General features: G+C 47.4%; 1 protein-coding gene across 3 annotated transcripts in view; it reads right to left on the minus strand.

Moving 5' to 3' along the window:
* Positions 1–20,214, minus strand: part of Mrtf (Myocardin-related transcription factor) — a 285,116-nt gene that overhangs the window by 20,776 nt on the left and 244,126 nt on the right. For 2 of the 3 annotated variants that reach the window (XM_089540975.1, XM_089540976.1), the window contains 8 exons: positions 15,635–15,874; positions 9,437–9,502; positions 8,074–8,129; positions 7,881–7,956; positions 6,277–6,438; positions 3,472–3,619; positions 1,887–2,088; positions 648–875 (listed from right to left, as the gene is read on the minus strand). In XM_089540975.1, the coding sequence (XP_089397101.1) occupies positions 648–875; positions 1,887–2,088; positions 3,472–3,619; positions 6,277–6,438; positions 7,881–7,956; positions 8,074–8,129; positions 9,437–9,502; positions 15,635–15,874 (1,178 nt within the window). Of the gene's footprint in view, positions 1–647; positions 876–1,886; positions 2,089–3,471; positions 3,620–6,276; positions 6,439–7,880; positions 7,957–8,073; positions 8,130–9,436; positions 9,503–15,634; positions 15,875–19,895; positions 20,129–20,214 lie in introns of those variants that run through there. The other variant, XM_089540977.1, reaches the window with a different exon arrangement.

Genomic DNA, 20,214 nt, shown 5'->3' on the forward strand with positions numbered 1-20,214 from the left:
CCCACAACAACGCGACCCAGGACTCAATGGCTGCTCCGGCCATCCACGTGGCGGTGTTTTCAGCACATCTGTCGGCAAGCTTTCCAGACAAGTGGCAACAAAACTTTTGTTGTTTTAAAAACAGCGACACAGTATGCTATAACTGAGAACTTCAGCCAGAGATGAACACAGGAGAGAATGCTATCCAGGCGTGCAAGGCAGTGGAGAGCCTCAAGAATGCACCCCGTACGGTCGCGTCATAAAGTGGAAAACCAGCACATGCGTCTCTTGGACTTGGTGTTGTCCCCTAAGCTGAAGAGATAGAGCCATCACTTCCATTCTTTCGCCCCCTACCCCCAACCAGCCCAGAATCTAGATCAGTGGTTGTGTGCCTGCACTGGAATACCAAATGCAAGCTCTGTGAAGATGAATGCACGTCATTAGAGGCCGAGTGAGTAGCTCTGACTTGACCCGACGACACTGATTCACTGGCAATCGGTCACATTAAGCTCCGTTTTCTGGAAATGCTCACCCACTAAGCCCCATTGGGGGGAGGCAGTGAACTTGCCTGTTATCATCAGACACTGCCTGGTTCGCACACGCTTTCACAGCCCCGTTGACAGTGCTGTGATGGACATAGCAAGGATGGGAGGAGGTCAGCCTCTCACCTTGTACTCGTGGAATTTGATGGTGCGTGCCTTCGGCTGCGCCTTTGACTTTGACTTCTTGCGGGCGGCCTTGCCGCCACCCGTCTGCTGTGGCTGCGCCGGTGCAACCGCCGTGCCGGTGAGGAACACAGTTGTTGATGGCGTCACGACTGCCGCCGCACCAGTGCTGAGAAACGACTGCAGCGGTGATGGCTGCGGTGTTATGGGGGCCACAGCTTGCTGCTGCAGCTAAAACAGTGAGAAAGAAAAAAAAAAGTTTGCTGAATGAATGATTAAGGAGTCTTCACGCGCTGAAGCAACGCTGTGGGCCGCTGTGAGTAGGGCCCAAGGTTAATCCAACTCTGCTCGTAATGACTCCACTCGCAAGGCTGGCTGTCAGAAATTGCAACTCTTTACCTGGTGTAATGAATGCGCTCCTATATTTTCAGAGATTTTTTTTTGGGAAAACAGGTGCGTTCATTATGCGAATAAACACGGTAAATAAAATTTACTTGTTTCATCCTCGGGATTGGATAGGGACATCAGAGGGGGAGAGCAATGCACAACAACAAGGACAAGAAACACAAAGGCTGTTCAGTTTGCACAGGACCGCTCTTGTTTATACATGCCTGCATACTATGCCCCGAAATTCACAAATCATGGAGGCCAGTATTCAAGCATACATGATGTAAAAAAAAACAAAAAAAACTGAAATCGACTGTGAAATCGATTTTTTAGCCTCAGCGTTGCACTGAATTCCTTTTTTGATAACCGTTTTTTAACTGATCCTTCCACAGCGATGAGTGGCGCCTGATGCTTCAATTTCAATTTTTTCCTCTGACTTGGTCTTTCGAGGAGGGACCGTTTGTGGTTGTTTTTGTTTTATGTTTTTAAAGTGACTACCTTATATTGCGCGCGTCAGCAATAAACCTCAGTTGCGAGTTAGCGCTTGTCTGCGTCGTTTACTTTCCGTCCCTTGTGTTCCCTGTGCGCTATTTTTTCCATCATGAACGTTATCCAACTTGCCCAACTTTCCGCTTTGTTCAAGCATACACTCTTCACTTACATTTGATGTGACTCGTATATTGAGGCCAGACTAAAGTTCAAAGGCCAAAGAAAGACTGCGAAAGTGGTGCCATGGAACTGGCCACAGACATACCAATATGCTACTGCAATGAAGACCAGAGGACAAACTCCTTCGTTTCAAGCTGCCACAAGTGACTTTAACGCAGGGCCGTGTTCTGTGTGAATGAGCCTCACCTGATGCGAAGCACACAGTGAGGAGGCAGATGTAGGCGTCGGTGCGACAGCCGCCACCTGAACCACTGGCGTTGGCTGCGTTGTTGCGACCACGGCTACAGGGGGCGAGGCCCGTGGGCTGCCCGCCGAAACCGAGCTTGGCGAGCCCTCGTGCAGCGTGCCGGACGAAGACGACGATTCCGAGAGGTCTATCGACGGCAAACTGCACGAGAGACGATGGCCGTCAGTGGGCTTTTTTCTACAGTTCTACACTTATAAACAACTTCAGTTTCACTCTACAGGCACAGCTACCATGGCTTATTCAGACTAAGTTTTGTCCCTGGGCCACAGGATTAAAAAACCGCAGATTTATCACACACACAGAGTTGCACTGCCCAAATACACTACCTTAGCTTAGCGTGGTCCAACATAGTATAGCAAAGAATTCACAAGTGGACAGCCCACAGCCTCCATTCTCTGATCAATGGGAGTATGACAACTCTAACGAAAGTAGAACTACTCAGAAAATCGAGCACAACTTCAGCAACACGTCAAATGCTGCACCCTGACGTTTAACTGGTCCATACTGTATGATAAAAGACCAATGTACTGCTTTTCTAAGTCGGGCCATATGTAAATGACATACACTGCCACACGAAAAGAGCCCACAAAGTTGCCGTCTAAAAGGGAAAAAGTGAGCTCAGATTTATTTCATTTAGTACTTGGGAAAAGAAAAATGAAAAGTATGTTCAAGGTTTGTAACATGCAGGAATTATCCGACATTAGGCTGCTTCGTAAGCAAAAATAACAGGGTAACAGCAAAAAAAAGAAACATCTCAACAAGGATGATAGGGAAAGCCAGGCTACCACCAAGGAAACCAGGCTACAATCGGAAAACCAGGATAAAAGGGAAATCGTACTGACAGGAAAATCTGACAGGAGACAGGGCAAGTGGAGACAGGGCAAGTGGAGTCAGGGCAAGTGGAGACAGGGCAAGTGGAGACAGGGCAAGTGGAGTCAGGGCAAGTGGAGACAGGGCAAGTGGAGACAGGGCAAGTGGATTCAGGGCAAGTGGATTCAGGGCAAGTGGAGACAGGGCAAGTGGAGACAGGGCAAGTGGAGACAGGGCAAGTGGAGTCAGGGCAAGTGGAGTCAGGGCAAGTGGAGTCAGGGTAAGTGGATTCAGGGTAAGTGGATTCAGGGTAAGTGGATTCAGGGTAAGTGGATTCAGGGTAAGTGGATTCAGGGCAAGTGGATTCAGGGCAAGTGGAGTCAGGGCAAGTGGAGTCAGGGCAAGTGGAGACAGGGCAAGTGGAGACAGGGCAAGTGGAGTCAGGGCAAGTGGAGTCAGGGCAAGTGGATTCAGGGCAAGTGGAGTCAGGGTAAGTGGAGTCAGGGTAAGTGGAGTCAGGGTAAGTGGATTCAGGGTAAGTGGATTCAGGGTAAGTGGATTCAGGGCAAGTGGAGACAGGGCAAGTGGAGACCGGGCAAGTGGAGTCAGGGTAAGTGGATTCAGGGTAAGTGGAGTCAGGGCAGCAGGGTAACTGGGATTAGATTACAGGTCACAGGTTATGCCAACAATCTACGAATGCGGTGTCACGCTCACCTGCTCTGTGACTGGTCATTGGAGTCCTGTCCCGGGGAGGGCACCAGAGAGTCGCTTCCCCCACTGTCCTCGTCGATGAGGAAATGTGGAGGTGGCGGGTGCTTGCGGCTCTCGCCCTCGCACGTCCGCCGGAAAGGAATCTGGCCCTCTGCCGATGGTCGATAAGCAAACGAGAAATAGAAGAAAAATGGCCCATGATCATCCCCGAACGAAAGCATGGGGGCCGTACTTAACACGCCAAATCTGCGCAACAATCTTGCCCGACACAGAAAGGAAGGTTGGGTTAGGTTCGAGTAAACATGGTATAAAGCACCTCCCAACTTAGCTCCACTCAGCAGACCGTGGTCGGCTGCTTCCACGTGCAGCACACAATTTTAGAAACTCGACAAAAGCCCTGACGATAAACGAAGGAGCAGGCGACAAAAGCCCCAGACATGACACCTGCCAGTCTTTCTTAAGGTGAGGAGACAAGACCAGAATACACACAGACACACACCCCACAATGCAAGGCCTTTTCAGTTCCTCTTTAAACCGCGGCATTGGGAATCCTGCGCCAACGCACGGTTTGGTTCTGTTCCCACTAACGAATGGTTCCTTTGCGAAACGTAGGCTTTTGTGTTGGTTTGAAATTTTCGCACTTGCAGAACGGTGCTAAACAGTTTTCCCAGCTCCTGACCTGACTTACCACTGCGCGACAGTTTCCAAGAGATTCTGCGCAGCTCTGCATCTTTATCCTGGTGCCGCACGGCCAGAACATTAGTCTCGCCCTGGTTAGTTTCAGAATGGTGCAACTGCATCATTTTCTTTTCTCAGTAAAAATAGATTCTTTTTTTAATCTGTGGCCTTGCTGACTTTTTTTGAAACCAAAAGAAGTACTTATAGCTGAAAAAAAAGGGAAAACTAAAAAAATAGAACATTATAATGCGACAACATTAGAGCTGCCACATGAAAACTCTGCCGATCTCCAGTGTCGTGAAATTCGCCGATTGGCTGAGAGGTCATGTGACTGTGTGATGCCATCACAACCTGTTTATTGCGGCAGGTGGCAATTAATGATTAGTCGAGAGAGGCCACGGGGTTGCCAACAGGGTTGTCGGCAACCTAGTTTCCAGAGAGCAACACAGACAGGGAATCGAAATCAAAAATTAGAAAAAAAATGATACTATATGCAAATGTTGGCATTATCACAGCATAGTGGATACCAGCTACTGCAGCTAGCACTCTGAATATGGTGGTTGATGGGCTGCCAACTCCAAAGAAACTGACGCAAGCACGCACACACACACACAAAGTGCAACAGAAGTTGCGATAAATGTGAAATCTAACAGTATCGTATTAAACTCTTTAGGTGACTTAGCGTCCCCATAGTTTTTTTTTATCCTCTGCCACGTGAAATTCACGATATAAATGACAGAAAGGACTCCGTAATCACTGTTTGGAAGTGAACGGTGGTGTAGCCCAACCCCTGGGATCTGCGATAAAAAAACTCATTCCATCACCCCAGTTAGCTTGTGAAAATAGCCAGTGACGGCAGTTTCCCATAAAGAAAAATAAACGTGATTTGACTCCATCTTATCTGTACTCATTTTTTTTAGCCTAGAGCTCCATTTTCAATGACAGCACCCTCCTCATCATTAGAATGCGTTTGTCCTCAGTGTCGCTCAAAGCCCCAACTCATCAGGAACAGAGTTGATCATGGCCTCAAGGAATGAAATTTAACAAAAACCAGAATGAACTTCGCAGGAAAACTTGAGATATGCCTTCTTTTCTCAACAGCAGTTGAAGTCGTACAAGGGCAGATTCAAGGCAGCACTGCTACGTATTTCATGCTCGCATCTATTCTTGGCAACCAGAAAGGCTCCCCCCCCCGTGCTGCAACTAAACTGCTTGGCAGGAAGGGGGTGTTGATTGTACTCCCATAAAATGATGCATATGGGACAGCTGGTTTTCAGCAGCCATATTGCGAAGGCGCTATGCAGCACTTCCAAGTCACGGGTACACTGTTGCCAGGCTACTTTCGAAACACCCAGCACCTTGCCCTGGCATCAATCCCATGGGAGTTGCAAAACTGTTACCACGAGGCAACATTTCTCAATGTCGAACCGTGGCACTACTAAGTAAACACTGCCACCCAACCGGGGAAACCTTGCGCTTATTTCGAATGCAACTGCTGCAAGATAAGTAACTTTGAATCAAGGGAGTGTGGGTCCCACATGGCAGTATGGATCCCATATGGTAGTATTAGCCACTCAAGAACTGTGCGTTCCTCAAGAGATTATGTGTTCAACAGAGTATAGGTTCCTCAGGAGAGTATAGGTTCCTCAGGAGAGTATAGGTTCCTCAGGAGAGTATAGGTTCCTCAGGAGATTATAGGTTCCTCAAGAGATTATAGGTTCCTCAAGAGATTATAGGTTCCTCAAGAGATTATAGGTTCCTCAAGAGAGTATAGGTTCCTCAAGAGAGTATAGGTTCCTCAAGAGAGTATAGGTTCCTCAAGAGAGTATAGGTTCCTCAAGAGTACTTGCTCCTCAAGAGAGTACTTGCTCCTCAAGGCAGTGCTTGCTCCTCAAGGAAGTACTTGCTCTTCAAGGAAGTACTTGCTCTTCGAGGAAGTGCGGTTTTCTCCAGAAACCGATACAGGTTTTGAAATAAATTTCACCTTAACTAAATCAGTGACCGTAAATCCTCTTCTCAACTTTTAATGCCTAGCTATACTAATCTTTGTCGAATTCCTTGACTACGTGTCCAGAATGTTCTCTGCCAAACAAGGGGGAAATGTAAACAGCCCACTGCCACACTACGTACCTTTGATGGCCTGGGCGAACGTGGCGTCCGTCTGCAGGATGTTGCCCTTGACCAGTTCCAAGGGACCGGGCCTGTGGGAGAGCCGATCATTGAGTCCGTCGGCCAATCGTGCCTTCTTCAGCTGCCGCTGCTTGTCCTGAAGGCTTGGGTCCACCGTGGTGTCTGCAACAGCATCAAAAAAGTTGCAGATTCAAGATTTGGAACAACTCGACATTGTACAGTACCCTCATATGTCAAAGCTGACTCAATCGAAACTCTGAGGAAACCGAAAATCTGTGCCAGTTATGCAGAGTTTGAGTCATTGGGACCCTTTCCAGTATATTTGACGCTGACATTTCCAAGGAGTTAGCGAGAGTATGTAATCAGCAGTTGGAAATGACGAGAGTCTGTAGTGCTTGAATGGGCTGTGCTTCGAGTAATACTAAACAGCAGTGCCTTTACTAATACCAACTCAAAGACAGTCTGAAAAGGTTTATAACAAAATAATGGATATAACAAAGGAATGATGATTACCCTTGGAAGCCCAGTCAGCATGGGCTATAATGAAGTAATCGCCGTGCCCCTTCAACTTCAACTTGCGCAGACACTGATTCAGTACCACTACTTTGTCGTAAGAATATCTTGCACCAGCTTAAGTACATTGCTGATGGAACTACCGGCATTAACCGACATTGTGAGAATAAACCAGAACGCCCCTGTGCGTGACACCTTTTTGAGCATCCTTGTCAGCACAAGAGTGCATTATGTAGTGGGCAGGGTAGCTTCAAAGGTACAAAGGTTTGCTTTCTGCATTGAACTGTATTCAACAAAGTGCTAGGATGTGTTGACAATTTACATTACATCTGAGAACCTCTGAATGGTTTTGGAAAAGGAACTCCATAATCTCTTATGAACTAGACCAACATATGCAAGACCTCAACAGTGCTGGACACAGAGCAAGTGTGGATAACAGCAAATGTAATCCTCATCCTATATCTCTTTTTTTTTTTCTCAAAGAGGCACGCAAAGGTACCCTCACATGAGAGATTGCATTTCCATTTTCATTGCAATCAAGTGAAAAAAAAACAAAGAAAACCAAAGTTTTCGGCCAAATACTGCTAGGATTCTGCAAAAAAGTTAGTGCAACTTCCACAGCCAAGGAAGGATGTTCGCAGGCAAATGCTTTCAAGTGCCACATGCAAATTCCACGCCTTCATTTTTGCAAAGTCGGAGAAGGCACCAATCTCCCAGTCAGCAAAATGAATGAACACGCAGGGGGCAAACGGGAAATGAAAAATAAGAAAAATCTAGGAAGGAGCCAAACAAAGCAAGGAAGACAAAAGAAGAAGCTGAGTGCCTATTCCTGCAGCTGTAAGCAATCTGCGGCGCGCGTCGTCGATGAAGGTGCTGCCTCTGAGAGGGCGTCAAGGTCCACGAAACACACACAGCGCTTGGCGACCTTCCAGAACACAAAATTTGAGTCGGGAAACAGAAATCGCAAAAGGAGGGCGCGAAGAAGGAAAGTTCGCACTAAAGGCCGAAGACAGCGAAAGACAGAGAAAAACGGATAAACATTAGGCGAGAAAGCACACAACCTCCTTCCGCCCTCTTTCTCACTCACTCACCTTCGAGAATGTGTTGCTGTATGAGCTCCTGCCGATCTGGCCTGCGCTGGATTTTGTTCTTGAGGTAGTCCCCCATCTGCGGTGGTGATGTGGGAGAGAGGAAGAGGACGGGAACACAAACACACACAAGTGAGGCGCATTGTTCCGAACTGGGCAGACCCGGGTACGGGTTTTCCCCCCCCTGGGTACTGACCTTGGCCCTTTCGAGGTTCTTCCTCTGTTCATGGAATGCGGGTGAGGTCTTGAGAGCTGGTGTTGCAAAACAGCAAGAAGAGAAGCACGGGAAAGAAAGAGCGGGGATTCATTAGTTAACCCAGCGAAGAGAGAGGAAGTGACGTAAACATTTCCACTGGTGATTTTTGCTTTAGTAGCAGTGCTTGGGTTTTCGTGGTCGGTAGGAGCTAGCTCTCCAGCGTGTCACAGACAAGGCAACGATGCACTGCTCTTAGTTTCTGCTTGCGAGCTGCACTGAGGGCCAGAAACACAGGGCTGAAAATGACTAACGAAATTACCAGCTCAAGCAATGCTGCCTTTATGCAAATCTCGCAAACTGCACAGAGATAATGTTTCTTGCACGCTAGTTCCAAGGAAGATTGAAAAAGATGTATTAGTGTACACGTGCGACCACGCATAAGCACACAAACACACTGCATAGTACACAGTTGCTGCAAGCAATGTTTCAAATGAGAAACAGGTAAACAACAAATGTGCAAACAATCTATGCAGAGACACATACAAGAATAGAACATGCACGACTGGCATAAAACGCTAGAACTGCTGCAAAAGTAAATTGCAACATTTCTGATAGCGACAATGTGCATCTGTACAAATCGTTTTATTCATTTGCAGCAGCTACATGACCAAGTTTACCACACGTGAAAGGGTGCATACAGTAAACTCTCACCTGCCTGGAATAAGCAATTACTCATAAATCACATGCATGCTTGGGAAAATAAGGTCAATAATGGGGCTCACTCACTTAGGCTTTGTTTAAGAGCACAATGAAAAAGCTGACAGAAGAGCAAGCCAGCCAAGAACAAGGCACAGCAAAAAAAAAAAAAAAAAATCAGTCACGAAAAGTAGCCGAACAAATAAAGTTGACCATTGCCAATTAAACATGCACAATGCCGAGCCAAAGTACGAGTAACGCACAAAACGAAAGAAAATAGCCTTGGCGCCTCGTCAAATATGCGAAACGATGGCAGCTGTGGCGGAGGCCCGGCCCTTGCTCTGCACGTGTCAAGTGCAACCTCCTGCACGAGTGCGCCAAAGCGATTGCTTTGCTGCTAATTTTCCAAGGAACCACGGTGTTGCTATGCAAATGAGGGGACCAACAAACGATGCAGTTAAGACGCCCGGGGGAAACGGAGAGAGGGGCTGGTGGGTAAAGTTACGCAAAAATCTCCGCAGAAAGGCGACGTTGCCAGCATAGAGCTGGCCAGGCGAGCGAAAGAAGACTAGCGCGACGTTCATCTCTGCCAAGTGGGCTCGGTGGCGGCGGCAATGAGGGGGAGGGGGATGACGACGGTGACGAAAGGTGGGAAGCCAACACTCACATGGCATAATGCCTTGTTCCACCAGTTGAGTGATGGGTCGCCGAAGCATCAGCTTCACCTTCAGCGCTGCACGGCCGGTGTTGAGGGCGGTAAAAAGAGGCGGGGAGGAGAGGAAAAAAACAGAACCATGATCAACTTCTTCATCACCATCGTCATCGTCAGCCAAGCTGAGTCCGACGAAAGAGAACACTCTCTCAGCCTCCAGTTTTTCTCGTTTCGTACAACCATGTATCATTCCTGCAATTACTGCCGGTCTATATGAGAAGACATTCGTGACAACTGTGTAGTGTTAACTGCCCCTACCTCATAATAACTGCTGCATTCAAGAGCTTCACGACATGTGCTACCTGACATGTTCCGTGTGACTAGGGGTTGGAGATATCGATTTGAACCGAAATAAACTGATAAAAGTACGCCGATTTCAGGTTTCGAAATTCGGTTTCAACCGAAGGAGGTCAGTATTCTTGACAGGGGCATAATGAGACGATGATGTTGTTGCATAAGCAGCGCAGTTGTGCGATTTGAGTTATTGCTCTGCTAGTTTACACGCCTGTGGCGACCGGCAAGCACCAACTCCTCGCCGCATGCAAGCTAAGCAGTGTTTGTTCACTATCATCACCTGCTTAGAGCAGTTAGTCGGCTAGGTAGGTTAATCAACCGCAGGCAGGACACTAACACAAAACCATGCATGGGTATCACGAAATGGTATGTTCTGGCTACCGTGACAGTTGGGCGGCAGTTCCACCCCTGCCATCAACACACGGACCATGTGACGCTCGCCCTAGCGCTCAGCCCAGCGACAACCCAACATTAATATGTCAACCTACTTCTTGAAGCAAACTACTTCAACTTTCGTCTTTGCCTGGTGGCTATCTTATTTAACTTGAGTTACTCTTTTAATGACCAAAGCAATTTCTTCTACCAGCACAGCTCCAAGTAGTAACATTTGTTCACTAATTACTGGTAAATAAATTCTTCATCATGACAAAAACACCAAGACAAGACTTCAATTGTCCTTTGACCCCATAGGATTGCCACATTAAATCAATGAAAAAAAATTCAGCATTTCATTATTCAAAAAACAATATTCGCCCAAAAAAAACTGAAACTTGGGTTCTGAGATAAAAACCGATAAAAGTCCGCTGAATTTCCAAAAAATAAAACCCGAAAATTCCAACCCGTACGTATGACGTACATCTCGCAAAATCCGCATAAATACTATGTGATGCCCTTTAGACTTCTGTGGCCCATCAGCACATGGCGACACGTGGTGGCTCATACACTATGGTTGTGTTACGCACTGAGATCAGAAAAACGCAAACGGAACTGCAAGGTCAATGAGGAACGTAATAAAGAATGCAGCCGTTTCAGGAAATAAAAATGAATTAAAAAAAATATGGCGGTACAATGCAACTACTCATAATACTAATACATTCACTAAGAGGCCTCAGGGTGAAACCTGAGAATATATACGTATGACTTCATCAGGGATGCAGTTGGACTCTCACGTAGTGCTTCTTGAGAACATTGCATGCATCTTTCCTACGCTGCTCTCGCTAGAGCTCGTTCATCATGATGCCTTACCACTAACATACCCTGTACATGAAGCAACTACTCATAATAGTCACACATTCACTAAATAGCCTCAGGGTGCAACCTGTTAATATATACATGTATGACTTCATCAGAGATGCAGCTGGACTCTGGCTTAGTGCTGAGAGCATTGCATCTTTCCCATGCTGCTATCACTGGAGCTCGTTCGACCAATGCCATACCACTAACACACCCTGTACATGAAGCTACTCATAATACTCACACATTCATTAAATAGCCTCAGGGTGCAACCTGTGAATATATACATGTATGACTACATCAGGGATGCAGCTGGACTCTGGCTTAGTGCTGAGAACAATGCATCTTTCCCATGCTGCTCTCACTGGAGCTTGTTCGTCACGATGCCATACCACTAACATACCCTGTACATGAAGCTACTCGTAATACTCACACATTCATTAAATAGCCTCAGGGTGCAACCTGTGAATATATACATGTATGACTTCATCAGGGATGCAGCTGGACTCTGGCTTAGTGCTGAGAACAATGCATCTTTCCCATGCTGCTCTCACTGGAGCTTGTTCGTCACGATGCCATACCACTAACACACCCTGTACATGAAGCTACTCGTAATACTCACACATTCATTAAATAGCCTCAGGGTGCAACCTGTGAATATATACATGTATGACTTCATCAGGGATGCAGCTGGACTCTGGCTTAGTGCTGAGAACAATGCATCTTTCCCATGCTGCTCTCACTGGAGCTTGTTCGTCACGATGCCATACCACTAACACACCCTGTACATGAAGCTACTCGTAATACTCACACATTCATTAAATAGCCTCAGGGTGCAACCTGTGAATATATACATGTATGACTTCATCAGGGATGCAGCTGGACTCTGGCTTAGTGCTGAGAACAATGCATCTTTCCCATGCTGCTCTCACTGGAGCTTGTTCGTCACGATGCCATACCACTAACACACCCTGTACATGAAGCTACTCGTAATACTCACACATTCATTAAATAGCCTCAGGGTGCAACCTGTGAATATATACATGTATGACTTCATCAGGGATGCAGCTGGACTCTGGCTTAGTGCTGAGAACAATGCATCTTTCCCATGCTGCTCTCACTGGAGCTTGTTCGTCACGATGCCATACCACTAACACACCCTGTACATGAAGCTACTCATAATACTCACACATTCACTAAATAGTCTCAGGGTGCAACCTGTGAATATATACATGTATGACTTCATCAGGGATGCAGCTGGACTCTGGCTTAGTGCTGAGAACAATGCATCTTTCCCATGCTGCTCTCACTGGAGCTTGTTCGTCACGATGCCATACCACTAACACACCCTGTACATGAAGCTACTCATAATACTCACACATTCACTAAATAGTCTCAGGGTGCAACCTGTGAATATATACATGTATGACTTCATCAGGGATGCAGCTGGACTCTGGCTTAGTGCTGAGAACAATGCATCTTTCCCATGCTGCTCTCACTGGAGCTTGTTCGTCACGATACCATACCACTAACACACCCTGTACATGAAGCTACTCATAATACTCACACATTCACTAAATAGTCTCAGGGTGCAACCTGTGAATATATACATGTATGACTTCATCAGGGATGCAGCTGGACTCTGGCTTAGTGCTGAGAACAATGCATCTTTCCCATGCTGCTCTCACTGGAGCTTGTTCGTCACGATGCCATACCACTAACACACCCTGTACATGAGCTACTCATAATACTCACACATTCACTAAATAGTCTCAGGGTGCAACCTGTGAATATATACATGTATGACTTCATCAGGGATGCAGCTGGACTCTGGCTTTGTGCTGAGAACAATGCATCTTTCCCATGCTGCTCTCACTGGAGCTTGTTCGTCACGATGCCATACCACTAACACACCCTGTACATGAAGCTACTCATAATACTCACACATTCACTAAATAGTCTCAGGGTGCAACCTGTGAATATATACATGTATGACTTCATCAGGGATGCAGCTGGACTCTGGCTTAGTGCTGAGAACAATGCATCTTTCCCATGCTGCTCTCACTGGAGCTTGTTCGTCACGATACCATACCACTAACACACCCTGTACATGAAGCTACTCATAATACTCACACATTCACTAAATAGTCTCAGGGTGCAACCTGTGAATATATACATGTATGACTTCATCAGGGATGCAGCTGGACTCTGGCTTAGTGCTGAGAACAATGCATCTTTCCCATGCTGCTCTCACTGGAGCTTGTTCGTCACGATGCCATACCACTAACACACCCTGTACATGAGCTACTCATAATACTCACACATTCACTAAATAGTCTCAGGGTGCAACCTGTGAATATATACATGTATGACTTCATCAGGGATGCAGCTGGACTCTGGCTTAGTGCTGAGAACAATGCATCTTTCCCATGCTGCTCTCACTGGAGCTTGTTCGTCACGATGCCATACCACTAACACACCCTGTACATGAGCTACTCATAATACTCACACATTCACTAAATAGTCTCAGGGTGCAACCTGTGAATATATACATGTATGACTTCATCAGGGATGCAGCTGGACTCTGGCTTAGTGCTGAGAACAATGCATCTTTCCCATGCTGCTCTCACTGGAGCTTGTTCGTCACGATGCCATACCACTAACACACCCTGTACATGAAGCTACTCATAATACTCACACATTCACTAAATAGTCTCAGGGTGCAACCTGTGAATATATACATGTATGACTTCATCAGGGATGCAGCTGGACTCTGGCTTAGTGCTGAGAACAATGCATCTTTCCCATGCTGCTCTCACTGGAGCTTGTTCGTCACGATACCATACCACTAACACACCCTGTACATGAAGCTACTCATAATACTCACACATTCACTAAATAGTCTCAGGGTGCAACCTGTGAATATATACATGTATGACTTCATCAGGGATGCAGCTGGACTCTGGCTTAGTGCTGAGAACAATGCATCTTTCCCATGCTGCTCTCACTGGAGCTTGTTCGTCACGATGCCATACCACTAACACACCCTGTACATGAGCTACTCATAATACTCACACATTCACTAAATAGTCTCAGGGTGCAACCTGTGAATATATACATGTATGACTTCATCAGGGATGCAGCTGGACTCTGGCTTAGTGCTGAGAACAATGCATCTTTCCCATGCTGCTCTCACTGGAGCTTGTTCGTCACGATGCCATACCACTAACACACCCTGTACATGAAGCTACTCATAATACTCACACATTCACTAAATAGTCTCAGGGTGCAACCTGTGAATATATACATGTATGACTTCATCAGGGATGCAGCTGGACTCTGGCTTAGTGCTGAGAACAATGCATCTTTCCCATGCTGCTCTCACTGGAGCTTGTTCGTCACGATGCCATACCACTAACACACCCTGTACATGAAGCTACTCATAATACTCACACATTCACTAAATAGTCTCAGGGTGCAACCTGTGAATATATACATGTATGACTTCATCAGGGATGCAGCTGGACTCTGGCTTAGTGCTGAGAACAATGCATCTTTCCCATGCTGCTCTCACTGGAGCTTGTTCGACACGATGCCATACCACTAACACACCCTGTACATGAAGCTACTCATAATACTCACACATTCACTAAATAGTCTCAGGGTGCAACCTGTGAATATATACATGTATGACTTCATCAGGGATGCAGCTGGACTCTGGCTTAGTGCTGAGAACAATGCATCTTTCCCATGCTGCTCTCACTGGAGCTTGTTCGACACGATGCCATACCACTAACATACCCTGTACATGAAGCTACTCGTAATACTCACACATTCATTAAATAGCCTCAGGGTGCAACCTGTGAATATATACATGTATGACTTCATCAGGGATGCAGCTGGACTCTGGCTTAGTGCTGAGAACAATGCATCTTTCCCATGCTGCTCTCACTGGAGCTTGTCCGTCACGATGCCATACCACTAACACACCCTGTACATGAAGCTACTCATAATACTCACACATTCACTAAATAGTCTCAGGGTGCAACCTGTGAATATATACATGTATGACTTCATCAGGGATGCAGCTGGACTCTGGCTTAGTGCTGAGAACAATGCATCTTTCCCATGCTGCTCTCACTGGAGCTTGTTCGACACGATGCCATACCACTAACATACCCTGTACATGAAGCTACTCGTAATACTCACACATTCATTAAATAGCCTCAGGGTGCAACCTGTGAATATATACATGTATGACTTCATCAGGGATGCAGCTGGACTCTGGCTTAGTGCTGAGAACAATGCATCTTTCCCATGCTGCTCTCACTGGAGCTTGTCCGTCACGATGCCATACCACTAACACACCCTGTACATGAAGCTACTCATAATACTCACACATTCACTAAATAGTCTCAGGGTGCAACCTGTGAATATATACATGTATGACTTCATCAGGGATGCAGCTGGACTCTGGCTTAGTGCTGAGAACAATGCATCTTTCCCATGCTGCTCTCACTGCAGCTCGTTCGTCACGATGCCATACCCCTAACACACCCTGCACACGAAATGTTCTGAGCTATAAGAACACTTTACACAGAGAGAGGCAGGCAGCGTGCCACTCACACTCCTTGTTCCGGTCCATGGCCTGCTGCAGAGAGCCCTCGTCGACGCGGGCGGGGGGCGACGGGGCGCCCCCGTCAGCCCCACCGGACGACGAGGTGGACGTGGTTGGGGACTGCTGCTGCTCCGCCATGATGCCCAGGTTGTAGTCCCTGAACCACTCCGGGTAGATGGACACTATTGTCTCCAGAAGGTCCTGGTCCAACTGGATGCCCCAGTACACGGGCCGGCTGTCCCCTGCACCTGCATCAACACACAACGTGCACCCATGCGATGACGACAACGCTCCAAGCTGCGTTCGTTACCCCAGCTTCCATGATGATGATGACGATGATTTCATTTTAATGGCCCAAGGCCGGCTTGGTCAATCAGCCCCATGGACAACACGAATGATCTGGATGAGGGGGGGGGGGGCGTGGGGTCAAAGACTTAATTTTTCCCCGCATTTTATCCCAGAGTAAGCCAGGGACACCATGCCAGGGGACATCTTGTTTCGAATGGAAAACCGGTGGGTACCCAGTTTTAGGTATGGTTTATTAGGGTTTAACGTCCCAAAGTGACTCAGGCTATGAGGGACGCCTAGTGAAGGGCTCCGGAAATTTCTACTACCTGGGGTTCGTTAATGTGCACTGACATCGCACAGTACATGGGCCTCCAAAATTTCGCCTCCATCGAAATTCAACCGTCGCGGCCGGGATCGAACCCGCGTCTTTCGGGTAAGCAGCCGAGCACCGTAGCCACTGAGCTACCGCAGCAGGTTGGGTACCCAGTTTTAATATGGCCACAAAGCACTATTGATGTCTTTGCAAGCTTTGCTCCTGATCTCTGTTCCCCTTTTCTTCTATTACCATCTGCTCCGCGCCTGTGCATGTGAATCCACGATGGCGAATAGCTGCCAAAGGACGGAAACCGAGTATCATTACCGAAGAACGGGACGAAAATGTATGGGACCACCTTCCGGCCCCCAATGCCACAATCTTGCGAGTCTAACGAATTCACTGACGTTGTTAGCAGCTTTGCTTGTTTCCCCACTTCTCTATTTAATGCCTCCAGGCTTTGAGAGAATGGGCACAAACAAAAAATGAACAAAGAAATAAAACATACTTTACTGGAATTTTAGTTACTATCAGGATACTTTGCAACATGAAAATTTAGCACACTGTCACATTTCTGTGCATGTTCAATTTCACCAGTTTGTAGAGCATTTTATGCTAATAGCAGCAGAGAGAGTAGTACACTTCGAGCGAATGCTCAAGCGATACGCAACACCAAGAACGCAAAATTTGGAAGCAGCTACTGAGATTTGCATACTGCATATGTTCTTGTGTGTAAGGGGCTTGCTTAGCGAAAAACCCAGCAAGAACGTTTGAGCAAAAAACTGCAATGAATCGAATCGACCTAGCAGTCCTTTGCATAAAAGCACCTTGCTTAACACCCAAACTAATGCTTCTTCGACAGTTTGGTAGTGTCATGTATGCATAATCTTGCAAATGCCAACAGGCGTCACCTGGCAACCTATATGTCCTTTGCTGCTGAGCAAACATCGATAAAACCAAAAGAAGAGAAAATTGATTTTTACTCAGGACAAACATTGGATGCAGTTGCCCCCAGTGTCCCTTTGAGAAACGCCTGAAATGTAGAGCTGGCACAGCTCACAACAGCATAGAAACTGCCAGAAGTAATACAGAGTGTTGTCAAAGAGCCAACACTAACGCAGGCTCATCAAACTATTAAGTAATGCCCCCAGCTGTTCTAACTTGCCAACTACATACCACACTGTACAGTGGCCACGCAAACCACGGGACTGACAAAACAGACGTGTTTACCTCCAGCGGTGAACGACAGCGCGGACCTTCCGATACGTCAGCCCCCCGGGGCTTGCCAAGCTAGTCAGCTTCAAAATCAAGTCTCCACGGCGTCTAAAAATATATGCCGCTCCCCGTCCATTGCTTCCGTGTACGCAGCATCACAGGGCATGCCCACCCGAGGTGACAAAAGATCAAAACACTAGGAAGTGCCGGGACAATCAAAGCCGCCCCGGGTGTATACCCGGCAAGAGGTGAAAGGCGCCAAGATTCGGCACGCAAGAAAGTGGCGGCTGCCACCCGGCAAGGTCTTCCCATCCCCCTCTTGGTCACCTCTCCCTCGGGCCCGAGTGGCAGGGCCTTTAGGGCCGCATTTTCGAGACGCCACATATCCGAATTGGCACTGCACTAACAGCCTTCCTCATGCCACCTCCATCGCGCCTCTAGCCTCGGATCCCATCCAGCTACTGGCCTTGAGTCAAGACCGAATGGATCGTGAGAGAACCAGCAGTGCCACAAAGACAAAATGGATGCATTTAACAGTACACAACAAAAAAATAGGTAGCAGCACTGTCAGAAGGGGGGCTAAAAGTGGTAGCTAAACTTAATGCACTTTAACTTCACCCTGACACCAACAAGAACAAAGAAACATGCAACACAGGCACTTTAGACACTTCCCTGTGCAAGTTTTCACCACATCTATAAGTGGTCATGGAAGACAGTTGGGCTAGTTGGTGTGAATTCGTTAGTGACTGCGACATTGCAACTAGCGTGGAAAGCACAAGGACAGCGACAAAAGGAACCGACGGGACAGCACGCTAGCAAGGACACTAGCGTGCTGTCCCGTCGGTTCCTTTTGTCGCTGTCCTTGTGCTTTCCACGCTAGTTGCAATGTCGCAGTCACTAACGAATCTATAAGTGGAACCCAGAGCTCAGCAAAGATGCATCAGGAGAGGTGAGGGCGGGGTTTCTCACTAATTCTCAAAGCAGACTGAAAACAACTAAACTTTGTGCAATTCACCTTCACACTGACCCTGACGAGAACAAAGGTGCTGGTGCTTCAGACTCTTGCATGAGCAAAGCTTTCACAGGATTTCTCAAGCAGAACCCCAGGGCTCAAGATGGAAGCATCACGAGAGGTAAGGACAGGGTTTCTAGCAAAATCACATAATGGTGCAAAACAGCCAAACTTCATTCACTTCGCCTTCGCACTAACGCTAATAAGAAGAAAAACCTTGCACCATCTGGTGTAGATCTGAAGGTGGGTTTCTTCCGTAGTACCCTGGAATTCAAGACGGAAGCACTAGGAGAAGCTTGGGTGCATTTTCTCAAGAATCCACAAAATGGGAACAGAACAGTTAAACTTAACAGGTCTTGAATTTCATACTGACACTGATGATATAAATCTTGTAACTCAAGCACCTCAGAAACTTTCCGGCACAAGTTTTGCTCGTAGAGAAGAATTCGAGCTCAAGAAGGAAGTGCCATGAGGGGTGAGAACAGCATTTCTCGAGAATTCGAAACAGGTAACAAAACAGCTCGCCGACAAGTACTGTCAGCTGTGCTCCAAATGGTGAAATCCACAGGAGAGGGCTCCAACATCGCGCAAACAAGTTAACGTCAGCCTTCTACCTCTAGCTGCAGCCTAAACCAGTGAAGTTTTCTTTTTTTCCCCCTCTTTTTTTCTAGACACCACTGTACAGCTTACATACTACCTCATCTCGCACAAAACAAACACTAACCTTCTGCTCAAGCTAATTTCAAAATTTTCGTTACCTCCCACAGCTCAGGCGCTGACCCCTAGGAAGCGTCAAAACAAACAGCACATGTAGGTACAACAACAGTATGGGCATGATCGACGGCGGCTGCTGGTCGCCTCCGTGGCTAGTGGTTAGGTAAGGTACGGTGAGGAAATAGGAGGGGCGCTGCTTCGCCTTCCCCCTCTCCCTTTAAACTGAAGTTCACTTACAGAACCGGTGTCCATCCACACTGCATATCGCAGCGCTTGTAAACACACGATTAACATCTACAGTGTCCGTCGCACCCGCACGCTGTCAGTACTGTCAGATGAACACGGGCATTAAGCGCGGCGTCAAGGGCCTCAGCTGAAGTACCGCTTGGGGCGCTTTTGCAGGCCGGTTCCTCCTTTCGGACAGACGACAAGTAGCACCGCCGTCGATACGACGGTCGCCGCCAGCCCATATTATCGATCCACGCAACTGCCGATACGCAGAGACACCGTCTCGCGCTCATGCCTCCGAGACCGGGCTCCTCGTCGCTAAGGAAGCGATCGCAACTTGCGCCGCGCCGACACTCCCCGGCGTCGTTAGCGTAAATCACTCCTCCGACTCTGGGCAGTCACCCAACGCGACAGCTTGTGTGATCCCCCCCACCCTCAACAACGGGGGCTGTCGCCGACAACAATGCGGCTCAATTTGAGACTATAAAAGCAGCCTCACCTCTTTGAAGGGAGCTCCACGACCGACTACTCGAAGCTCGAAACACACGCTCAAAGAACTGAGCTAATTCACACACAAACACGCACAAAAAACACGAAGTTGATAAAAGCAAGCAGACTCGCGGCGGCCGCTACCGAAAGCAGCACTCCTCGGCAATGGGGACGCATCTGACCCGGTCTCTGTAGAAAGAATTCCCCGCTCGTTTATGCAACTCAAACACAACTCGCGGCGTCTTTCAAGTGGTGTTTATCAGAGAGCGATAAAGGTACTACTGCTTCGTGGCAGCGGCGATAAAACGGTGAAGTGCGTACAAATACCT

Source organism: Amblyomma mixtum, chromosome 4, assembly GCF_055824585.1.
Source record: "Amblyomma mixtum isolate Tamu chromosome 4, ASM5582458v1, whole genome shotgun sequence".
Taxonomy (NCBI): Eukaryota; Metazoa; Arthropoda; class Arachnida; order Ixodida; family Ixodidae; genus Amblyomma; species Amblyomma mixtum.